Raw genomic sequence first — 23,306 nt, forward strand, 5'->3', positions numbered from 1 at the left:
TTAAGTTCAATCTCACCAGCTAACCGTTCACCTCTCTCTAGCTTCTGTGTATCTCTAGGTCCCCTATGTTCTGATTTCAAAGCCTTTGAGTTGAGAAAGATCAAAGGTGATGGTGGTGTTATACAGAGACGGTCGGGTTTAACAAATGAGTACGCGTACTGAGTCATGCTGATATTTTTTTAGCCTCCAGTACCATAGAGCAGCTAGAAATAAAAACCTAAAATTGTGGAATTGTAACCCATACCTAACTCTGAAATCTGTTCTACAACTAATTGTTGCAATGTACTTTGAAATTTATTGCTTTATGTATATATGTCATTTAAAAAGATGGAGGAAGGGCAGTGCAGGGGTGGCTCAGCGGTAGAGTTCTCGGCCACCAGGCTGGAGACCTGGGTTCAATTCCCAGAGCCTGCACATGCCAAAAATACAAAGAAAAAAAAACCTTCCTTTAAAGAGAAGGAAGAGTATAACAGAGAAGACAGGATTTAACAAAATGAGTATGGCTGCTGAATCATTATATTGATATTTCTGTTGGTCTCCAGTGATTCTGATATTTTGATATTTTAATATTGATATTTCTATGGTCTCCAGCAGCTAGAAGAAAAAAATGTAAAATCATGGTAATCCATACCAAAGTTTAATATCAGTTCTATAACTACTTGTTAAAACGTACTTGGAAATTTATTGATTTTTTGTATATATGTTATATTTCACAATTTAAAAAAAATGTGTTTAAAAAAGCCTTTAAGTTTAGCTTTACCAAGCTCATAAAAGCAAACTCATACGGTATCCCCCCTTTTGTATCTGGCTTCTTTCACTCAGCATATGCCCTCAAGGTTCATTCATGTCATTTGTTTCAGGATGCCACTTCATCTTACTGCTGTATAATATTCTATCGTATGTATAGACCACATCTTGTTTATCCACTTGTCTTTTGATGGGCACTGAGATTGTTTCCATCTTTTGGCAATTGTGAATAGTGCTGCTATGACTATCGATGTGCAAATGTCTATTTGTGTCACTGCTTTTAGCTTTTCTGGGTATATACTGAGTAGTGGTATTGCCGGGTCATAGGGTTTGCTGGTTTGAAGCTATTATGGACCCCAGAAAAGCCACGTCCTTTACTCCTCATTCATTATTGCTCTGTGGGATTTTTTTATTGTTTCTATGGAGATGTGACCCACCCAATTGTGACTGGTAACTTTTGATTAGATAGTTTCCATGGAGATGTGTCTCCACCCATTCAAGGTGGGGTTGCTCACTGGAGTTCTTTAAGAAAGAACCATTTTGGAAAAAGCTTTAAAGCCAACAGAACCGACACAACCAACAGAGCTTACAGAGCCAGAAGAGCCACACAGCCAGATATTTTTGGAGAGGCAGAAGGAGTACATCTCCCGGGAATCTTTATGAAATGAGAAACCAGGAGGGAAAGCTAGCAGATGTCACCCTGTGCCTTTCCAGATGACAGAGGTGTTCTGACCCATCGGCCTTTCTTGAGTCAAGGTATCTTTCCCTGGATGCCTTAGTTTGGACATTTTCATGGCCTTAGAAATGTAAACTTGCAACTTAATAAATTCCCTTTTTAAAAGCCATTCCGTTTCTGGAACATTGCATTCTGGCAGCTTACAAACTAAAACACAGGGCAACTTAATATTTAGTTTTTTGAGGAACTGCCAAACTGCTGTCTTCCATAGCGGCTGTACCATTATACATTCCCACCAGCAGTGCATAAGTGTCCCAATTTCTCCACAACCTCTCCAACATTTGTAATTTCCTGTTTGTTTAATGGCAGCCAATCTAATAGGTGTGAGGTAGTAGCTCATTGTGGTCTTGACCTGCATTTCCCTTATAGCCAATGAAAATGGGCATCTCTTCATGTGCTATTCAGCCATCTGTATTTGTCTTTAGCCCATTTTATAATTGGGTTGTTTGTTCTTTTGTTGTTGAATTGTATGATTTCTTTACGTATACAGGATATCAAACCTTTGTCCAATATGTGATTTCCAAATATTTTCTCCATTGAGTTGGCTGCCTCTTCACCTTTTTGACAAAGTCTTTTGAGGCACAAAAGCCTTTGATTTAGAAGAGATCCCACTTATATTTTATCTTTTTTTTCTTGCATTACTTGTGCTTTGGGCATAAAGTTTGGGAAGCTATTACTAGGTCTTCAAGATATTTCCCTGTATTTTCTTCTAGAAGTTTTATGGTGCTGGCTCTTATATTTAGGTCTTTGATCCACTTTGAGTTAATTTTTGTGTAGGGTCTGAGATCGTGGTCCTCTTTTATTCTTTTGGCTATTAATGTCCACTTTCCCATGCCCATTTGTGGAAGACCATTTTGTCCCAGCTCAGTCAATTTGGGGGCCTTGTCAGAGATCAGTAGTTGACCATAGATTTGGTGGCCTACTTCCACATTCTCAATTTGATTCTATTGGTCAAAAACACTTCCGTCTTTGTGCCAGTACCACGCTGTTTTGACCACTGTGGCTTTATAATAAGCTGTAAAGTCAGGAAGTGCTAATCCTCCCACTTTCTTCTTCTTCTTTTTTTTTTTTTTTCAGTTGACAGAACTCCTTTTAGTATTACTTGCAGGGCTGTGATGTACAAACATTTTTAATTTTGATGAAGTCCAATTTATTTTTCTTTTGTTACTCCTGATTTTGCTGACATGGCAAATCATTGTCAAAGCAGATCTTCCTCTACATTTTAAGAGTGCCATGGTTTTAGCTCTTATATTTAGGTTGTTGATCCATTCAGAGTTAATTTTTGGATGTGGCATGAGGTAGGGGTCCAATTACATTATTTTGCATGTAGAGATCCAGTTTTCCCAGTACCATTTGTTGACGAGACGATTCTTTCCCCACTGAGTGTATCTGGCACCCTTGTCAAATGTCAACTGGCAAATGTCAATTTGTGGGTTGATTTCTGAAGTCTCAATTCTATGCCATTGGTCTATTTGGTTGCCCCTATGCCAGTACCATAGTGTTCTGATTACTGTGGCATTGTAGTAAGTTTTGAAATCAGGAAGTATGACTCTTCCAATTTTGTTCTTCATTTTCTAGATTGTTTTGGCTCTTGGGGGTCACTTGTAGTTCCATATGAAGTTGAGGATCAGCTTTCAAGGGCTGCTGGATTTTGATAGGTGTTGCACTGAATTGCAGATCACTTTGGGTAATACTGACATCTTAACAAATTTTCCAATCCATGAATGTCTTTCTGTTCATTTAGGTCTTCTTTAATTCCTTTTGGCAATGTTTTGTAGTTTTCAGCATACAAGTCTTTCATTCCCTAGGTTAAATTTATTCCTAAGCATTTTCTGCTTTTAGATGCTATTGTAAATGTAATTTTTCCTTGATTTCCTTTTCAGATTGTTCATTGCTGATGTATAAGAACCCAGCTGCCTTCTGTGTCTTTACCTCTTGGTTGCATCCCACTGAACCAGCAGTAGGACTCAACCTGAAAGAAAAATAGGGCCCTGTTGAGATTTCAGAAAAAGAGGCCCTGAATGTTAGGGTGATCAGTCCTTACACATTTATTAGGGGAACTTAAAGAGAACTGCACCTACCTCAAGATGGACAGTGAGATGGCAAGTTCACTCAAGAATGCCTGCAGTATGGTAATCACTTTTTAGGTTATTTAGGGCTTGGGGACAAAGGTGGCTGAATGTCAGAGGCTTGTGTGCAAATTATGGGAAAACATCTGCATGTGTGCTCTTTTCTCAAAACAAGATGCACTCAGGGTATGCAGCATTCGAAGTTATAGCATCTAAAGCTCTGTGTGTGACCAGGGAATTCCACAGAGGGATGCCTGAAAGGGTGGGTGGTCAGGGATGAGGTCAATCCTTAGGATTGCTGTAAGCTTCAGACATTTGTACCTTGCAACTTGACTGAATTCATTTATTAGTTCTAGTAGCTTTCTTGTGAATTCTTTGGGATTGTCTATATATAAGATCATGTCATCTGTGAAAAAAACAAACATTGTTTCACTTCTTCCTTTCTATGATGGATGGAATGGTGTACCCGTTTGGACATGTCCCTGGTCTTGGTTCATATTATGGTGGGTGTGGACCCATTGTAAATAAGATCACTTCAAGATCCTATTTCCATTAAAGTATGGCCCAAGAGAATCAGGTTGGGTTTTAATCTGGATTACTAGAATCCTTTATAGTATGAATGAAAAGTCAGACGGAGAGACAGCAAAAGAGAACACTATGTTCATTGCCACAGAAAAGCCAAGGACCAAGGATCACTGGCAGCCAGCTCCAGAACACCAGTCTTCAAGAAAACAGCATGGCCTTGCTGACAATTGTTGGACTTCCCCAGCCTCAAAATCGAGTCAAGAAATTCCCATTGTTTAAGCCAACCCTTATATGGTATTTAGCAGTCAGGAAACTAAGGCAATTTTCAATCTGAATATCTTTTGTTTCTTTTTCTTGCTCTGTCTAGACCTTCCAGTACAATGTTGAATAGCAGTAGTGAAAGCAGGCATCCTTGCCTTGCTCCTAATCTTGGCAGGACAGCTTCCAGTCTTCCATTGTTGTATATATACGATGTCAGCTGTGGGGTTTTCATAAATGCTTTCTCATTTTCAGAAAGTTCCCTTCTATTCCTAGTTATTGAATGTTTTTATCGGGAAAAAGTGTTGGATCTTCTCAAGTGCTTTCTCTGCATTGATTGAGATGATCATGAGGACTTTTTCCTGCATTCTCTTAATGTGGTGTGTTACCTTGATTGGTGTCCAATTCTTTTAATATGCTGGTGAATTTTGTCTGCTAGTATTTTTGTTGGGGATTTTTACCTCTATATTGGTCTGCAGTTTGCTCATCTTGAGTGCTTTGTTGGCTTTCGTATCAGGATAATGCTGGCTTCACAGAATGAACTGGAACTGTTCCTTCATTTGGGGGGAAGAGTTTGAGGATTGATGTTGACTCTTACTTAAATGTTTGGTAGAATTCAGAAGCGTGGTTGGGAGGTTTTTTACTACTAAGTCATTCTCCTTAATTGTTACAGGTATATCCAGACTTTCTCTTGTTGCTTCAGTTTAGGTAATTTGTGTGCTTCTAGGAATTTGTCCATTTCCACTTGGTTACTTAGTTGCATGTACTTGCATACTTTTAATCCTTTTTATTGCCAATTTTAGTACTTTTGAGTCTTCTCTCCTTTTTCTTTAGTCAATCTAGCTAAAGGTGTGTCAATTTTGTTTTCAAAGAACCAACTTTTAGTTTTCTTGACTTTTTCTAATTCACTTATCTTTGCTCTAATCCCTATTTTTCCTTCCTCTTTTTTTTTTTTTTTTTTACATGGGCAGGCACTGGGAATCGAACCCAGGTCCTCGGGCATGGCAGGCAAGCACTCTTACCTGCTGAGCCACTGTAGCCCACCCTTTTTTTTTTTACAACTATTTTTCCTTCCTTTTAATTTTGGGTTTTTTCCTTTTAGTTCCTTAAGGAATGTGCAACCCATAAGCTTTGGTATGTTGTGTTTTTGTTCTCATTTGTCTCAAAGTATTTTCTGATTTCCCTTGTGATTTGACCAAGTATTTTTTTTTTTTTGGTGTTTTTAAATTTCCTCATATGAATCTTCTATTTTTTCTTCTGTTCTTGATCCTTAGCTCCATTCCACTGTGGGAGGAGAAAATACTTTTGTATGATTTCAGTATTTCTTAATTTATTAAGACTTTTTTTTTAACGGCCTAACATACAACTCTACCCTGGAGAATGATCCATATGCACTTGAGAAAAATGTGTATTTTACTGTTGAATGGAGTGTTTGTATACACCTGTTAGGTCTAATTGATCTATAGTGTTGCCCAAGTCCTCTATTTCCTTATTGACCTTTTGTATGGTCAGTGTATCCATTACTGAAAGTGCAGTGTTGAAATCACCAATTATTATTGTAGGACCACCTATTTCTCCCTTCAATTCTGTCAGTTTTGCTTTATACATTTTGGAGTTTGGGGGCTCTTTTGTTACGTGTTTGTAAATATTTTGCTGGATTGAAACTTTTATCAACACGTACCCTTTTTTTTTGCTACTTCTAACATTTTTCACTTAATATATATTTTCATATTAATATAACCTCAGCTCTGTTTTGGTTACTATTTGTATAGAATATCTTTTACCATCCTCTTTTTTGTCATATTTTTCTTGTAGACTGGATGGATCCATGTCTTTTTTCCTTTTTTTAAAGAACCTAATCTGTCAATCTACCTTTCAATTGGAATTTAATTCACTTGCATTTAAAGCAATCACTGATAAGGACTAACTTACATCTGCTATAGAGCTGCTTTCTGTATGTACTGTATTTCCCCCCTCAATTCCTCCACTACCGCATTAAAATAAAATCTTTTATAGTGTACCATTTTGGTTCCCTCATTTCCTTTTCTCTTTGTGCGTACACATATTTTTGGAGAGGGAAGGGATGATGCAAGGGGTCAGGATCTCTGAATATTTTAAAACTTATTCTGGTGTCTGCCTTGGGGATTACAATTAGTATCTTAAACTTTTAACAACCTAATTTGAATAATACCAAGTTAGTTTCAATACTATACACCCTGCCTCTATACCTCTGTTCCTCCCCCTATATATTAACATTGTCTGATTACATCTTTATATACTGTGTACCTATTAACATAGATTCATAATTATTGTTTTATGAATTTGCCCTTAAGATGCCATACACAAACCACAACCAGTCACAACACTGGTTTTTATATTTACCCATGTAGTTACCTTTACCAGTGTTCTTTATCTCTTCACATAATTTCAAGTTACTAACTAGTAGGTAACCTTCTGCCTCAAAGATTCCCTTTAGAACTTTTTACAGGGCTGGTTTATTTGTAACCAACTCCTGTAGTTTTTGTTTAACTGGAAATATCTTAATATCTTGTTCATCCTCAAAGGATAGTTTTGCTGGATATAGAACTCTTGCTTGATCATTCTCTCTTTCAGCACTGTACACATATCATCCCATTGTCTTCTGACCTTCATGGTTTCTAATGGGAAATCAGTTGTTAATCTTCTCAAGGATTTCTTATAAACGAATCATTTCTTGTTGTTTTCAAGACTGCCTTTGTCAATAATTTTACTACTGCATGTCTTAGTGTGGGACTCTGTGTTTATCCTGCTTGGAGTTTAACTTCTTAGTTGTGTAGATTCATATCTTTAATCAATTCGGGAAGCTTTTGGTCATTATTGATCTCTGGAATTTCCTACTCTGCCATTTTCTGTGATGTCACTAAGTTTCTTAGTGGTTGCCCTATTACAGCAGGTAATGTCTAGCATTGAAAACACTATTACACACCCATAAACTGCATCATCTTGCAATTCTTCTTAGAAACATACCCTTCAAGAGAGTTCAGGACAACCTGTTCCTGCTCTTAAGAAAACAACCTCTAAGTGCTTGCTTAATGGCATGTTCATTGAAAAAAAAAAAAAAGAAAAAAGGTTCTAGCTTTGTGCAAACACTATTAACAGTCTGCAGGTTCTTCTGGGATGCCCTGAGTACATCCCTCAAAGGCTTCTTCCTCATGCACAAGTTGCAGGAGGCAGATATGGTACAGGGAGCAGAGTGAAAATACAGAGATGGGCCAAACAGGGAGCTGGCTCATGAAACAGCCACAGGCCAGGTGTATGGCAGCCCTGAGGCAGATCCCCTTGGCCTACGTGCACAGAGCACATCTCACTAGCACCTCACATCTGGCACCAATCCTGAGGGGACAAGAAGGTGGTAGTGTGGCCTGCCTGAGAAAAGGGATTTTATCTCAAAAAACACAAAGCAAAGTAAAAACTAAGTAATTACTTTCATATCTGTATAATAAATCAGTTTCTCTAAGAGCAAAGTAGGCAGGGGCTTTCTTGGGTTACAGGTTTTTACACAAGTTAGCACATCCCAAGGCCTGCCACCTGCTTTTCCACCACTGTAGACTCAAATCCAAATAGCCTGCTTATGCAGGGGGAGAAAGGAAAAGCCAAGGTCACCCTTGGTCCTCCTCTCAAGGCAACTCACCAGGACACTAGCAGTGCAGGCTGAAGGCCATTTACTGGTCCCTGTACACCTGAACTCCCCATCTTCTGGACATGTTTCTCACCAGACCTGGGCTCCTTTCCCAGCTGTATCCATGGAGCTGTGTTCCTCAGTTTGAGAAATAGAATGGGGGCTATGAGGACCCCAAAGAGGAGGTCTTAGAGCTCAGGGATGTTCTGCAGGCTGCCTGGTCTCTGCCTGTGTCCCCACAGTGTGGTGGTTTGGAGCCCATGTATTCCAGAAAGCACGTTCTTGAAACTGGCTCATCCCTAATTTCAGTTAAGGTGTGACCCAGCTGAGTCAGGATGGGTCCCAGTCCTATTACTGAAGGCTTTATAGGAAAGGACCAAGGATCACTGACAGCCAGCCCCATAATTCCAGTCTTCAGGGGGAAGTCATTGTCTTGATAATCTCTTGAATTTGGACCCCTCCTGGTCTTAAAATCTTGACCCAACAAATTCCCACTGCTTAAAGCAAACCCACTGCATGCTATTTGTTTGAGCCAAGATGAAACTAAAACATGCAGCCTGGCCCCTCTTCTGAACAAACAGGCGACTTCTGAGGCAATTGTCCTTCCACCCCACCCCCACCCCTTGGTCTCTGCTGGCCATGGGAGACGCACACAAAGGATGCCCTATGTCAAAGGGCCATTTCAGGTGGGACCAAAGGGAAATTGGTCCATTCACCCAGAGTCAAACGCGCAGCACCCACCGACTGTGAATCCAGGGCAGCTTGGTTGCCATGTTCTACCTGAGAAGCCGCGTGGCCCTGTGCACCTAGGTCGCAAGGGCTGCCCAGGAAGCCTTGCTCCCAGATACACCCCACAAAGGCCCTGCCAGGCAGAGACTTGCTGAACCATCACCCCTGGCTGCCCCCCATACTGGGCAGGCAGGCTGTCTCCTCGCCGCTACCAGACAAACAAGAAAATCTTTCCTGGATCTTGCATTTTTGAGTAGGAAAACAGAAAACCCTACTTAGGCCAGGACAGAGAACTGACCCCGACCCCACTGTCCCCTACCACAGGGTAACTGGAATGGACGAGGATGTTCCTTCCACACTGGGGAGTTCACATCAGGTTGGCTGGTGGCACTCCTATGGTCTCATCCAGGCTGTTTATTCACAATAATGATTTACCGGTTCCTGTTTGGGCCACTGGAATAGTGCAGTCGGACCTCACTCTGCCTGCCTGGGGCTGCCTTTGCTACAGTGCTGGTGGGGCGGGGGCAGAGGACCAGAGGGAGGTCATGAGGCAGAACAGATAGCACCAGGGAAACCACTCCTCAGTGGGACATGGGGGCTGTGAGCAGAAAAGGAATAGCATAGGTCACTGGGGGTCAGTGGCTGAGACACAGGTAGGCCCCGTGACAGGAGACTCCACTCACGGCCCGGACAGACAATGATCACGCATTTAAGAACGCAAATGCTGATGGTTCTGAGCCAGGAGCTGCCCTTGGGGCAGCCCAGGGAGCCGAGTCAGAAGGAATGGGTTCCTCCGCAGCAGCCCTGGCCCCTACTGGGCAGGGGCAGGTCATGAGCTCCATGCCAGCAAACAAGGAGCTGCCGCTGCTGCTGCCACCAGCCACTGGAGTCCACAAGCAGGCCGCGGGGCCTGGGCGAAGCTCCAGCTCTCCACGTGGGGGTTCTGTACTTGAGGAATCCTGGCCAGACCTAGGCCCCTGCGCTCCAGAACTTGTCAGTCTGGTTTCAGCCTCCCTGGTGCTGCCCTGGCCTGAGCTGGTGTCCCTAGGTGCTGAGAGAGGTGAACTGTCCAGGTGTGGGCTGGGCTGCAGCCCCAGGGGGTGAGCAGCACCCACAGGCAAGCACGGGAACGAGCTCAGAGGCTGGAGGAAGGTCTGGTCTCCGGGAAAAGGTTCGACGTCTGTCAGCAGGTCAGATGAGCCAGCACAGGTGTTGGAAACGGCAGGGCCGAGGGCGCTGGACTCAGCCAGAAGTCTCTGTGGAGGGGGCCCTGGTCGGCAGGAGGCTTCCAAGTGCCTCAGGATCTGGAAGAAAAGGGGGGGCAAGTCAGAGGACCAGCCCTCCCTGGGTGCCTGCTTCCAGGCCTCGGCCCCCAAGTACAGGTGCTGCTGCCAGAGAGACAGTAGGACTCCCACCCCCTGGGGCTGTCCATCTGCTCACAGGGAGGCGTCCCTACTGCCTCCCGACCAGCTGGAAAGCTGCCCACCACACTCCCTGAAAACCTGGGGTCACAGTGTCCATACTGTAAATGGAACCACGAACTCTGCTTTTTTCCTTATTCTTATATAAGGGAACTAGACTCTGACATGTTTGTTTGGCTGCAATAATTCAGGTGCAGTAAGTGAAGCTTCCTGTAGAAAAGCAGCCCAGCATCCAGCACCCAGTAAGCTAACCTTGGAGGGGGATGGTGAAGTGGGGTGAGGGTGGACAGAGCAGTCAAGTAGGGCTTCCCTGAGGAGGGGAGTTTGAGCCTAGATGCTCAAAGGGAAGTTGGTGTGAGCCCCTTGGGTTCAAGGAACAGGAAAAGGCCCAAGAAGGGGCCCAATATAGGAAGGGCTGGGGGAGGGGAGAGGTGGCCAAGGAAGAGGGTGTGGAGTGGGAGGTGGAGGACGGCACAGAGGCCTCTGTGGCCATCTATCCCCACCCCGACCCAGCCGGGGCATGGGGTCTTGCAAAGAGGGTCCCCTCGGCATTGGGTGGCCTGGCTTGGTGTGTGAATGCCCACCTTGGTGGCCTTGTTGGCCACGGGCCCAGGGCTGCCCGTGCTGAGCTCCCGCAGCCTCGGCCGTGAACGGAGGAGGATGTGCTCCTGGGCAAGCAGGTCAGCAGCCCCGAGGGAGGAGATGGCGCTCAGAGCTCTCTGTGGGCAGACAGGTGTCAGCACACACTCACTGTCCCCCACCCACCCAGGGGTGTTGGAGAGCCGTGAGTGCACAGGGCAGCCAGGAGTATGGCCACCCAGCGTCCTCCAGCCATGGCACGGCACAGCAGGGCCCATCCACGATGGCATGACGGCCTCCCTCCTCTGAATTCTTGTCAAGGACCTTGGTGTGAGGGGCGCCCTAGGGCATCCCCAACTTGTCTCAGTGCCCCGACTGATGCCATGCGGCCCCTCTCCGCCCCCGGCCCCCTCGCCCTCCCCCGGGTGCTCACCATCTGTGCGCACTCGCCCCCCCCGCCCAGGTGGTGCAGCAGCAGCTCCAGCACGGCCTCACAGTTGAGCAGTCCACACCTGTGCAGAGGGGACATTTGAACAGGGGGCCCCAGGGCACCCAGGGGGCACGGGGCCACCCACCTCCCTCCCTGGGGCAGGGACTGGCCGGGTCTCACTCTCTGACGAAGCGCTGCACCTCCTCCCGAGTAAGGAAGGCACGCGGGCCCCGCGTCACGGCCCTCACCAGGCCAGCCTCTCGCCGGCAGTCACTCAGGGCCACAGCCTCGACCCTGGGGGACAGCACAGCCCTGTTGGGGGGCTGCCCACCCATAAAGGAAGGCAGGGAGCCAGGCCCTCTCCTGATTATGCCTCCCCCCTGGGGAACCCCAGGAAGGGAAGAGTCAAGCTGGTGCCCCAGGGCTACAGGACCTTGGTGGGAGTTGGGGGACCGGGGACTGGGGACGCTGAGCAATACAGGGGTGTACCGCTGAGAGGGGCTAAGGAAGACGGGGAAGGACTGGGGAGTAATAGGGGGACTGAGTGAGGCTGGGGAGCCAGGGGGACCTGTTGGGGAACTGAGATGGACTGCTCATGAGGGCAGGGCATGGCTCAGCCTGCACCCCACCACCCCCAGTGCCGGGGGAATTCCCTGGGGGTAAGGCCCGACCACTCCATTACTCCTGGCAGCCCCCTCACCGTTCTGCTAGGTCACCAAGCTCCCGGCTGGCTCCCAAGGGGCTGTCACTACCAGACCGGCTGCCGGTGTCACCATTCTCCTGGGAGTTCTGGGAGCTGGGGCTGCCATCAGCCTCGTCCCAGCCACCTCCGGCCTGCCCTGGCTGATGCCTGACCGCTGCAAGGAGCAGGGCCGCAGGTAAGGTCTGAGGGAGCCACAGACCCCTCCTACACCCACCTCCTTGGCTCCACAGAGCCTGGGGAGATCAAGAGAGAGTCACGAGGCAGGTGGGCGCCTCCTCGGCTCCAGCCCCCAGAAGGCCAGGCATGAAGGGACAAAGGGCCAAACGCAGGGTGAGCCTGGTGGCACCAGCTCCGGAAGTGGGGTCCGCCGATCCTGGCCCCAGAGTCAGGGAAGCAGGGCAGCCTCTCAAGGTTTTGACACCCTGCTTGGAGCGGGGATGCCAATAACAGGCTCTTCCAACCGGAAAAGGGGTACACGCCTGGGACTCCCATTTGTTCAGGACCACACTCCCCTATTTTCCTCACAGCACACTCCACTTTCTAACAGACCTGCTTCCCCATTCGTTATCTGTCCCCTAACTGGAGTATCAGCTCCAGGATGGCCAGCCCAGAGCCTAGTCAGCTCCGGACACTCAGGCTGCACAAATGAATGGACGAATAAAAACACAGGACCCTGAGCTCCAGGTAGGGCTGTACGCCTGAAGTGCTGGGCACCCTCAGGGCCAGAGACAGTGTGTGCAAGGCTGGGGGCTGGGGGACCAGGGGAGGGACGGGTGTGCAGTAGGGGGTCTGCATAACTCTGACAAGGACCTAGTGAGAGGACGCCCTGGGACTAGCGGAGGGGACATGGCCAGCCCCCGTCCCAGGGCACCCTGCTGTTTTACTGTCCTTCCTCTTGCTGTGGAAGGGTACAGGATCACCTGCCTCCAGGGCCCAGAGAAACCACTCCCCCCAGGAAGGGGTGCTCCGGGGGATGGGGGGGTAGCCCAGGGAGGGGAAGCTCCACTACCTCGGGTAGTCAGGGTGGCCCCACAGCACCCTTTCCCAGGTGTGGGCTGACCATGGCTGGCCATGGGGGTCACAGCAGGCTGGTAGGTGTCATCTCTCAGGGTGGGCCACGGGGTGCTGGGAGCCTCGGGCCTGGGTCGCACAGCGCTGGCCACTGCCTCTGCGGCCTTCTGGATAGTGGAGAGGAAAGTTCCACCTGCAGAGCCTGTGCCAGAGGAAGAGACATGGTGGCCCCAGTCCCTCCTAGTCTGCCCCCCACCCCCGTTTTCTTGGGATGAAGGTGTTCAGAGCTGTTCCCCAGACAGAGCACCCTCAGGGCTGGGTGAAGTGGGGTACACTGACTGCAGTTACTGGCAGAGTTCACAGGGCAGGAACCCAGGCCCTCCTGGAAACTTCCCTGGTGTGTTCCACTCATCTCCAGGGCTGCCAGCCCTAGGGCTGGGAGAGCCCAGCTGCCCTCAGCCTAAGCAGAGCTGTGTCCCCTGGGCCCCTGCCTGGAGCAAGGGGCGTCCTAGGACGCTCTGGCTGAGAGCCAAAAACCATCTCCCTTGACATTTCTTCGCCCTCAACTGAGGGAGAGCTCATGCCTCGCATGGGGGAAATGGAGGCGGGACAGACCCTTACCCACACGAGCACCTCCAGAGTGGCAGGACCCTTCTCCCCAAATTAAAGATGCCGCAGAAACCTGCCTGGAGCCAGTCCCCTGGGGATGCAGCCATCTAGGTAGCAGGCCAGAGAACTGCCTCCCCTGCAGGCACACAGGCTGGCCACGGCGTGCCTACAGCTGCACAGACATGCCATCTTGAGGCCCAGTCAGTCCTCAGTGCTCCCTACACTCTCCCAAGAGGCACTCTGCCGTGTCTGGCTCCTCGGACTTGGCTCTCTGCTGTCCCCCAGGTGGACCTGCCCACGCCTGCTCTGTCCTCCGCATGCTGGACAGAGAAAGCGGCCGCGCAAAGCAGAGCCTCAGAGGAGTCACATGCGCTCAGGAAAGGGCCAAAGGAACTCCGAGCTGGATAGTCAAGGGTTGGGCCCCACTGGGCCAAGCCCCTCCGCATTCTGGGGGGCTTTTTATCAGGGCGCTGAGCGAAGCCCTCATGCCCCAGAGGGCAGAGGGCAGCACTCACCCAAGTGGCCTCTTTGCTTGCTGTAGCCGAAGCCTTGGAGACAGCTCTGGGGCCTGGCCTGGGGGCCCATGCCTATTGGGGAGGATGCTTAGGATTAGGGGGGCTGCACCGGTGCCTCACTCTGCCAACTCGCCCCATGGCCAGGGGGAAGGGAAGGGGCCTGGCAAGGGGAGGGGCTGCACGCCTGCCCCAAGGCTGAGGCTGTACCTGCAGGTGGCAGGGGCAGAGGAGGCTGGCCAGAGGGCAGCTGAGACACGGTGTCAGAGAACAAGGCGCTTCCCAGATCCTAAGTGAGGAAGTGAGAGGTGTGTGTTGCACACAGGCACCGCTCCACCATTCCTGTTCTGGGCCCCCAGAGACCCTTCTCCTAGGATAGGGACAGGGTCCCAGGCCAGGCTGAGCTGGGGGCTGCAGGTGAAGGGAGACGGCACACGTGCCAGCTGATGTCCCAGTATGAGCACCCGACACCCAGTCGTGGGGGGCAACGAGGCGCTATCCCAGTTCAGGGCTGAGCCGGGGTTCCTCCTGGGTCCTGAGACTCACCTGGGCGGCCGTGCGCACCTTTTGGTACAAGCTGTTGCCATGAAGAGGATCTGGGGGCCCAGCAAAACCTGCAGGACAGAGTGGGCAGAGAAGGGAGGCAGAGCCTGAACCAGGCACCTGGCTGCCTGGTGGGGGTCTCTCAAAGTTCACCCCTCCACCACTGCAGGGGTGGGGCGTGACCTCACTCAGCCCTTGATGCCCCAGCTTCATGGCTTCCACTACCAGAGCACATGGCATATCCTGAGGCTATCAGGATGCCAGGATGTTTCAGAAAATCTCCATCCTGGTCCCTCGCCGGCCTAGGGAAGCCCTCACCCAACTCCGAGCACCTCCTGACCTGGGACCCAGCTGCGAGCCCCTGGACGCCACCTCTAGGCCTGGCCCAGCACCCTCTCACACACCTGGCCCACCCACACCCACTCTCCACGTGCAGTGTAGCAGGAATCCCGTAAGCCAACCTCTGCCCACAGCCCCACCTCTTGCCAAGCTAGGCAATGGCCACCTGACCACCCCCCTTTAGCCCATTCTCTAACCAGAAGCAACATAAATGGGGTCACCTCCAACTTAAAATCCATCCATGGCTTTTCAGAACTTGAAAAAACTCAAAATTGCTATCTTGACCTAGAAGGCTCTACCTGGCTTGGCCCTACCTCTCCTGCCTGATCTGTGTGGCTCCCTGGCCCAGAGCATCAGTTGGGCTGCACTACGGTTCCTCACAGGGCCTCTGCACCCCCCACGTGTCAGTCCTGCTCACCTCCCCGCGGCTTGTGCTGACAGCCTCTCCCCCTTCTCAGGGGAGCCCTCGACAGCCACTCAGTCTAAAGCAGGTGCCCCCACCCTCTCCCTGACAAATATACTTTGCTTCTGAGTGCTCCTGCCCATCTCCACTGCAGAAGGCAGAGGCGATGGCCCCTTGCTCCTTGCTCTAGCCCCAGGCCTGGCCTAGGAGGCTGGATCAGCAGGGGATGACTCAGTACCCCCAAAGGGCACCCACTGCCATCCTGCCCCTCCTCCAGCACCCTGGCCTCTAACTGCTCCACCAGCCTAGAGGGCCGGGCTCTGCCTTGGTCCCCAAACCCCAGCAGCGTGTGTGGAGCACAGCAGGCGGCTACTGAGAGGCCCTGCACCCAGGGAGCAGTCTGAAGAGGCCCTGCCATCATCTCCCCCCCTCTGACCCCACCCCCTCAGGTCTGCCAGCGCTGATCACGGTACCCCTCCCCAGCATCCATGTCGGAGCCTCTTGAGTCATCCAACTGGTCCCCTGTCCACGTTTTAATCCCTACAATAGTAAGCCTCTACCACATGCTGGGAGAAACAAGGGGGCAGCTCCATACCCAACCAGCCCAGGCCCCACTGCTCCCCACAACTCCCCAAGCCAAGATGCTAAATATGCCCCCACTCGCCTGCCTGTATCTTCACAAGAAACAGGTCCTCCTGTCTCCAATAACTTCTACTCATCTGAATCCTACCCATGTCCACGGACTATCCCTTGAAATGGCCTCTCTTTGTCTTCTGACCCTTGACCCACTGCAGGAATGGGCTGCCCAGGACAGGCCGTGGAATTGGTTGGGGGGGGAGCGCACAAGGAGGAGACCTGGGTAGCTCAGTGACAATTCACACCTGCCACCAGCTGCAGCCGCTCAAGCCAGCCTGGCGAGACCAGCCCACTGCTGCCCCACGTGATGGGGAGGAAAAATCAATGGTGGTTGTCCTGGTCCACCAGTTTTAGGGTGGCCTGCTGGGGTAACACATAGCCCCCAAACCCCTCTGTCCCTCTCAGGGTGCCTGGCACCCAGGGCTGTGTCACAATCATTTGTGTACCTGTCTGGACCTCAGGGTCAAACACTACCCCGTGGTCCCCTCTGCATTTACAGTTCTGGGTGGGGTGGTAGAGGGCACGCGGCTGTGTCCCCTCATGTGGGGCCAGCTGGTCAGCCTGTCACTCTGAGCCTCTGCTCTCCTGCTGTGAAGGGGGATGACAGGGGTCTCTGTGGAAGGGGTGGAGGAGTGCCACACTGATGGGGGCAGTGGGGCAAGGAACACACTTGCGAACAACGGCCTAAGGAGGACCTGGTGGGTTCTGGCCTGGAGACCCCGACCCTAAGTGAAAGATTCCAGGCCATACTGCACCAGCTCCATATTGGTGAAAGACAACTGACTGCAGTGGCCTGGGTGGGGAAGGGAGTCAGGGAAGAGGGAAGACCCACGTATTACTCAGGATCAAGACAGGCCGGGAGCCCCCTTTACTGACGGCCTCCCTGTCATGTCCTCCCACAGTCTTTTGGGAAGTGGAAGCTTGTGAGCACCCTTTGTTTGGGACTCTGGGAGCAGCCCTGGAAGAAGCGTGAACCCACGACGGGGAGGTGAGCCGGGAGGAGGTGTGGAGGGCAGGTGTGTCCTTGCTGCCCGGCCAGACGCTCACCAAGGTGCCCGCATGGGTCTGGCCCTGGGGATCGGGGGGAAGGCTGGTGCCTTGACTGGCCTAGGAAGGCGTGAACAGAGAAAGGAATGATCCTGCTACAGCGAGGCCAGTGCCTGTACAGATGCAAACAGAAGGAACAGCGACCCCACGGGGAGAGGCGGGCAGGGAAAGGTCAGAGAGATTGGGAAGAGAGACACCGCGCTGGCCGCCGGGAAGGATGAGTTTGGCAGGTGAAGAGCAGAGGATGGGCTGCAGGACAGACGTCTGTGCACGGACAGCATGAGGAACAGCAGGGGCTGAGCACCAGTGAGACAGGCACAGGACCAGGCCCCCGCGAAGGGAGCTTGGCAGAAGTCTTCCCCATTGAGACCACAGTGACTTGACGTCTCTGCCCACATCTGGGGTTCCCCAGTGCTCCCCAAGAGGGCGTGTGGAGCCCCAGTACCTGCGGCTTCTTGGATGAGGGCAGAATTGCGTTGGAGGATAAGCAGGAAGGAGGAGGAGCCGTGGCTGCACAGGTAGAGCAGGATCTTCAGTACCTGGGGGGATCAGGACAGGCAGAGGTTGGGTGGGGTGCATTCCTAGGACACTCAGGTGCAGGGCCCAGCAGCCAGCCCCGCCCTGCCATAGCCCATATGCCTTTCGTTCTAAGGTACACACCTGGGGCCCTGACTTGTCCCATCCTGAGAAGGACCTGGGACAGTTGTAGACCCACACCACTGTCACCCACCAACTCACCTTGAGCTTCACGTGGCCAGAGCCATTCTGCAGCCGGCTCAACAGGTACTCCAGGAGGCACTGGCTGCTGCCCAGGGACTCATGGGAGATTTCTGGGGCACGTGGTTAGGGAAGGAGCAAGCTGACCCTGGGGCCCACTGGTGGATGTGAGGAAATGGGATTTCCCACTGCCATCTGCTTGGCTTTGTGTGTCCAACATGCACGCTAAGGGACCTACTGCAGGCTGTGGCCTCAGTCCAAAGGCTACGTTTGGGTCTCCGGTGTCTCCAGGCCTCAGTGAGCAGTGATGCCATTTTTTACCATGCCTGCACCTGGTTGCCATGGAAACAGAGCCCGTGGAACCCAGCTGGGAGAAGAGAACCCCAGCAGCTCCCTGTGCCGCTCAGGGCCCCACCATCTGCTCACCCAGCCCCTGGGGATGCCGAGGAAGGATACTAGCAATCTCCTCAAACAGGTATCCGGGACATGGAGCATCATCGTCCGACGTCCCTTTCAGGAGAACTGGGAGCTGGAAGGGAACAAGGGTCCCCAGCCCTAGTGAGCAGAACCACGTCCATGGGGGTGAGCCCACCGCCTCTGAGGAGACAGAAATGCCAAGGCAGCAGCCAGCAGAACAGCCTCAGTGCCCTGAGGGCCCCTGGTTTCTGGGCTTACCAATGGCTTCTCCAGTTGGACAGCTGCTCTGTTCCCTACTAAGATGGGTGAGCCACCTTAAAGGCGGCTTTAACACACAGATCTATTAGACTAGGAAAGCATACCAGCGTGGAGAGCCCCCTTCCCAGGCAGGGGAACTGCAAACGATTCCACCTTGCCAGCGCCAAGACCAGCAATGCGAGACAGTTCAGAAGGAACACCTTGTGGCCCTATTTATTACCCGGAACGGGGAACCGGCCCTGCAGACATGACCACCGAAACAGGAGCGCATTCATGTTGCGTATTTTTTTACAAGCACAAACATTTATGCAACGTGCTTAGATCCTGGCACAAGCACACACTGTGCGTAGGAACAGAGGTGGAAACAGCCATTCTCCCGTTCAGCATCTGGATCAAGCAAGCCTGAACACGAACGCCCACCGGGAGGGCGTGGGGGGTGATCGGGGGCCCGGGTCTGTCAGGCCTGCACACGGTCCCACCCAAGGGAGAAGGGGGGGAGGGGAGCCCTGGGCGGGGAAGGGGGCTGCGCGCCCGCTCCCCGCACTCCCGCGCGGCCGGAGGGGGTCTGGGGCGGTCCGGCAGCGAGTTGGGACTCGCGGTGACCCCTTCCTGGTGAAGGATCGGACACGGGGGTCCACAGCTCGCTTCTGAAGGGGCCCAGCTCACTCCCGTGAGAATGAAGCCCGCACCCGGGCGACCTGTCCAGTCGGACCGGCCCGTGGGCGCCAGGTGGGGCAGAGGACGGGGGCCGGCGGGGAGGCGGGCTGGGGCCGGGGCTCGAGACGCCCTCACTCACCCGGTGCAAGAAGCTCAGACGGTCGCGCAGCAGCGGCGCAGCCGCCATGATCCCGGTCACCCTTCCGACCCACCCTCGCTTCCGCCAGGCTCCAGGCTTTCTCCAATCACCGCGCGCGCTCTACAAACGCTGGCCAATCGCTCTGGTCGGGGCGGGCCCTGGGCGCGTCTCCGGTAAACAATGTGAGCCCGAGCCAATCCAAAGCCCCAGAGTAGAAACCGGCAGTGGCAAGAGCCAATCGCAAGACTCTGGGAGGCCAGCGGCCTGGTCAAATAGAAAGCCCAGGAGAGGTTATAGGCGTGGAAGTAAACCTATGAAGCTCTTGGGTGCCGGAAGAGGATGGACCCAGCGTGGCGGCTCCCTTGGGTGCCGGAAGAAGTCACTCATGTCAACGAACGGAGCGCTCTGGAGTCGTGTGCGGAGCCGACTCCGCGCCTTCCCCGACCACCTGACGACCTGCGGGGCAGAGGTGAGGAGCCGGAGAGCTGGGGGAGCGCGGAGCGGGGAGCGGGGACCCAGAGGGCCGCGGAGGCGGTGGGGCGGGGGTCGGAGGGCCGCGGCGACCCGCGCGCGTTCCCTTCGCCAGGCTGCGGCGTACGGCAGGTGCGTGCAGGCCTCCACCGCCCCGGGCGGCCGCCTGAGGAAGGACCTCTGCGCCCAGGAGTTCGAGGCCCTGCGGAGCTGTTTCGCCGCCGCGGTAGGTGGGCGTCAGACTGGGGACGCGAGCGCGAACGTTTGGGCGAAAGGCCCGCTTTCCCTTTTTCTTTGGTGTCTGAACGCCTACGGGGGGCCTTACGCGCTGGGCGACCCGATCGACCCACAAAAAGCCTACGAAATCCCTGCTGTCCTGGAGTCTTTACCTGTTTTTAAAGTGGGTGTGACACACCAGCCCGGAAGACGCGATGCAGAGCGCTGATACGACCCTGATGCGTGTAAAAGTGCTTTATAAATCCCAAAACGCTAACAGAAACCGTAGCATCAGTGTCAGCTCTCACGGGGCCGATGCCAGTGTGAACCCCAGCGGGCAGGTTTGTCACCCAAGCTTTCCATTGCGTCTTAAACTTGGCCAGTGCTCTTGCCCAGTGTGGGGATGGTGGGTCTGTAATTAGAACCGGATCTACTGGATTGATCCAGTGGACACGTGCCCTAGCTACTGCACATAGCCTAGGAGAGTCCACCACAGATAAGTTCATTCTGGTGTGCAGCAGACTGAGAAGCCAAGCTGCATTCCTCTAGGCGAGCCTCACTAGCCTGATTCTTACCAGAAGGAATGGCAGCTGGCTGTAGTGGGAAGAGTCCATTTTCTGGGTGCTGGACTTAGTTCTTAAGCCTCTGATCTCTTGGTATGACCCTGATACATGAACCTGTCCCTTCCATTTCCGAGCTTGGCATTTTCCAATCCTTGTCCAACCAGATGCTGTGCCAGGGAAAGCCTCGTGAAAATTGCCAAGTACCGTATATGGTAAAGGATTACAACATTGTGTCTGTGTATTTGCATGAAGGATTGGGAGGAAGAAGGAAGGGTCTGAGGGGACTGGCAGAGAGACCCAAGCAGGGGTGGTCCCTGGGGAAGCCTGATGGAGCTGCCCTCCTCAATGGTGTCCCAGGACCTGCGAGAATCTGCTGCTGAGGCCTTCACCAGGGCCTTAGGCACTGTTCTGGGGCTGCTTCTCAGGTCAGCGTCACTGGGAGTCACGTCAGCCCCCTGATTCAGTTAGTCCCGGGTGGGCTGTGATGCTAGTCATCAGCTCTGATCAGCGGGAGCTGCTGGTCCAGATGTGGTACTTGGATAAAAGCTCAGTGAATTCGCTGAATCCAAGGCAGCCTTTCTTGATGTCCCAAGACCATACAGAGCAGAAAGGACTGGGAGAAGGCAGGATCACCCACACTGGGAAGCCTTCCAGAAGGCTCAGAACTCATACTTTCTGGCGATGGTTATGTCTCAGAAACTCCAGCTCCCTTCCTCCCCCAGCTGACTCCTCCTTACCTTGCGGAGGTTATTCAGCAGTGTGGGTCGCACGTTCTTGCTCTTTTCCACCTGCTTCCCTCCTGTGGCAGCCTCTGCTTTATGGCCTTCTGAGGGGAAGGGCGCTGAGGCCACCTGCACTCTGCTTGAGTAGTGGCTCTTGTGGGAGGTTCCGTATGGGAACCACAGGTCCCATGCTCCTAGCCACATGCAGATTGGGGAGTTAACTGTCCAGAGCTGTAGCCATCTGTGCCCCACCCCCTCACTGCCCTGGCCTTGCCCTATTTGTTAGTTCCTGATTCCCGTAAGGATCTCCCGACAGCACATTGCAGGCCCGTCACCCAGAGAATCCCCTTGTTTCAGTCAAACGTGCTGTTTGCAACTTCAAAGAAGACCTGCCTGCAGGCTTGGATTTGGGGGGGAACTTGAGTTTGCTGACATGGAAACTTGCTGCTGAGCCATTCTTGTGCCTGTTTTCCCTGTAGTCGCAGGGGCTGAAGGAAGCTGCAGGGGCTCCGGGTTCCCATTCCAGCCCTGCTCCTGAGCCACACCCTGGGGCCCATCATCTTAGCATAGCTTAGCCCACATTTTCCCCTGCCACCTCCTTTAACTGTGTGAGGACCGTACATGGTGCATGTTGGGGGTGTCTGGTACGGGCGGGGGGCCCTCATGGTCGGGCAACAACCAAGGTCCACACTTGGCCTGAGCCCTCTGACCCTTGAGGCTATATCCCAGACCCAGTCTCAGGGGCACTGCCCCACAGCCGCCAAGCCACGGCCACATAGACGGCCCGGGCGCCCTGTATCTGGGGCAAGCTGACATCTGGTGTGGCAGTTCCCTTCCTGTTGCCCTGGGTCTGACTTGAAAACAACCCACTCAGACAAAACACTTGATTTTCCAGGTCAAGAAGGCCCTGAAGGGAGGCCGACAGGGGGGCCCCTGAGCCCCTGAGCCCCTGGCTGTCATGGCCGGGCACCAGCCTTCGCCTCAAAGCCCGGCTTGGGTGAACCGATGGCACCAGGTGGCACCCTCCAAAAGCTCCTAGGACTAAAGAGGCCACTGGGGCTCAGGTGCTGCGTGTTTGGGCATCTTCTTTCTCCTCAGCAAGGTGGGCCGTAGCCGGAGTTGGGACTTGTTAGCCAATTTTGTGTACGTTAAGAACTTGGGTTGGGATAAGCATGATTGAGCTAAAAATAAAGACTCTGTTAAGTCCCTTACAGCTTCTCTTTTATCGTCTGTGGAGGGTGTGGGACTTGTGGCCTCCTGGGACCACCACCAAGGGCCCCAGCCCACACACCCTGTGGGCAGTAGATGTGGGAACACATTCCAAGAAAGTCTGAAGATTACTCCATCTGAGTCTAATGAAGCCTCCAGCCCTGACTACCGTTTTACATGGTACACCTGAGATAAAATTACAAGCGACACCTTGTAGTTAACTTGACAAATCCCTACTACAGGGAATCTACAGAGGTGGTCCCACTTGGAGAAAGGTCGGCTCCCACGTGGCGCCGGGAGCCCCAAGTTCCTGACCGCCGTCTCAGGATCCCTCTGCTCCCCATCTGCTCAGGCCATGTGCGAACAAGAAACTGAGAAAAGCTGCCCCCAAGACTACTGAGCGGCCAGAACCCAGGGAGGGCCGTGCGCGCCACCTGCTGGACACCTTGGGCACTGCGCCAAGGGTCTGGCCCTCACTCCAGGCGAGGTCACACTGTCCTTGGGTAGCCAGCACTCTGGCTGAGCCTGTTGAGGAGGTGGGGGTGGCCCCTGTCAGCACACCCCCCTCTTAGAAATCTCTCCCAATCAGCCCAGTGCTTTCTTAGGTGCTGGAAACTCACATCTCTTGATGGGTGGGACAATCTCAAGACCCTGAAGCTTCCAGGGTGCTTTGGAGCAGAAGCCGGTCACTGCTGAGAACCTCGGAGGGTTCTGCCCCGTCAGAAACGTGCCCCCCCATTTCACAAGAACTGCAGGAAACCAGACCTACAGGCATCTAATGTGCCCCTGGGGGTGGTACCAGCAACAGCCAGCTCCCTCCCACCCCACAGCTATGAGACACTGAGGTGCAGCTGGGGCCCGAGGGGGGCAAGGCTGGGCAAGGGAACGCACCTCAACCCCACCCCTCTGGTTGAGTTTCTCCCCACACGCTCCGCTGCTCCAACTGGTTGCAACTCGCTTTCTTCACTTTGTCCCGACCTTA

The 23,306-nt window shown here is 52.6% G+C and overlaps 2 protein-coding genes across 6 annotated transcripts; one reads left to right on the forward strand and one right to left on the reverse strand.

Annotated features, from left to right (window-relative positions):
* Window positions 1-8,950: 8,950 nt before the first annotated feature.
* On the reverse strand, window positions 8,951-19,670 carry TEPSIN (TEPSIN adaptor related protein complex 4 accessory protein). Of its 4 annotated transcripts, none has more exons than XM_077166198.1 (13): window positions 19,144-19,669; window positions 18,129-18,201; window positions 17,694-17,785; window positions 17,401-17,494; window positions 14,534-14,601; window positions 14,198-14,276; window positions 13,991-14,062; window positions 12,916-13,068; window positions 11,853-12,009; window positions 11,333-11,446; window positions 11,156-11,234; window positions 10,728-10,862; window positions 8,951-10,026 (listed from the first exon to the last, which is right to left on the reverse strand). In XM_077166198.1, exons 1-13 carry the CDS (start codon window positions 19,189-19,191, stop codon window positions 9,424-9,426), a joined length of 1,767 nt encoding a protein of 588 aa, XP_077022313.1. In that variant the 5' UTR covers window positions 19,192-19,669; the 3' UTR covers window positions 8,951-9,423. The 4 variants fall into 4 exon arrangements, with proteins under 4 accessions (XP_077022313.1, XP_077022312.1, XP_077022314.1 ...); XM_077166197.1 differs by having other exon boundaries at window positions 12,865-13,068; window positions 19,144-19,668; XM_077166199.1 differs by lacking the exon at window positions 17,694-17,785 and having other exon boundaries at window positions 12,865-13,068; window positions 18,099-18,201; window positions 19,144-19,670.
* NDUFAF8 (NADH:ubiquinone oxidoreductase complex assembly factor 8) lies at window positions 19,342-22,326 on the forward strand. Of its 2 annotated transcripts, XM_077166201.1 has the most exons (4): window positions 19,342-19,612; window positions 19,730-19,840; window positions 20,558-20,605; window positions 22,011-22,326. In XM_077166201.1, the coding sequence occupies exons 1-4, from the start codon at window positions 19,457-19,459 to the stop codon at window positions 22,050-22,052; spliced, it is 357 nt and encodes a 118-aa protein (XP_077022316.1). In that variant the 5' UTR covers window positions 19,342-19,456; the 3' UTR covers window positions 22,053-22,326. The 2 variants fall into 2 exon arrangements, with proteins under 2 accessions (XP_077022316.1, XP_077022317.1); XM_077166202.1 differs by lacking the exon at window positions 20,558-20,605 and having other exon boundaries at window positions 19,354-19,612.
* Window positions 22,327-23,306: the final 980 nt, after the last annotated feature.

Source organism: Tamandua tetradactyla, chromosome 6 (genome assembly GCF_023851605.1).
Source record: "Tamandua tetradactyla isolate mTamTet1 chromosome 6, mTamTet1.pri, whole genome shotgun sequence".
Taxonomy (NCBI): Eukaryota; Metazoa; Chordata; class Mammalia; order Pilosa; family Myrmecophagidae; genus Tamandua; species Tamandua tetradactyla.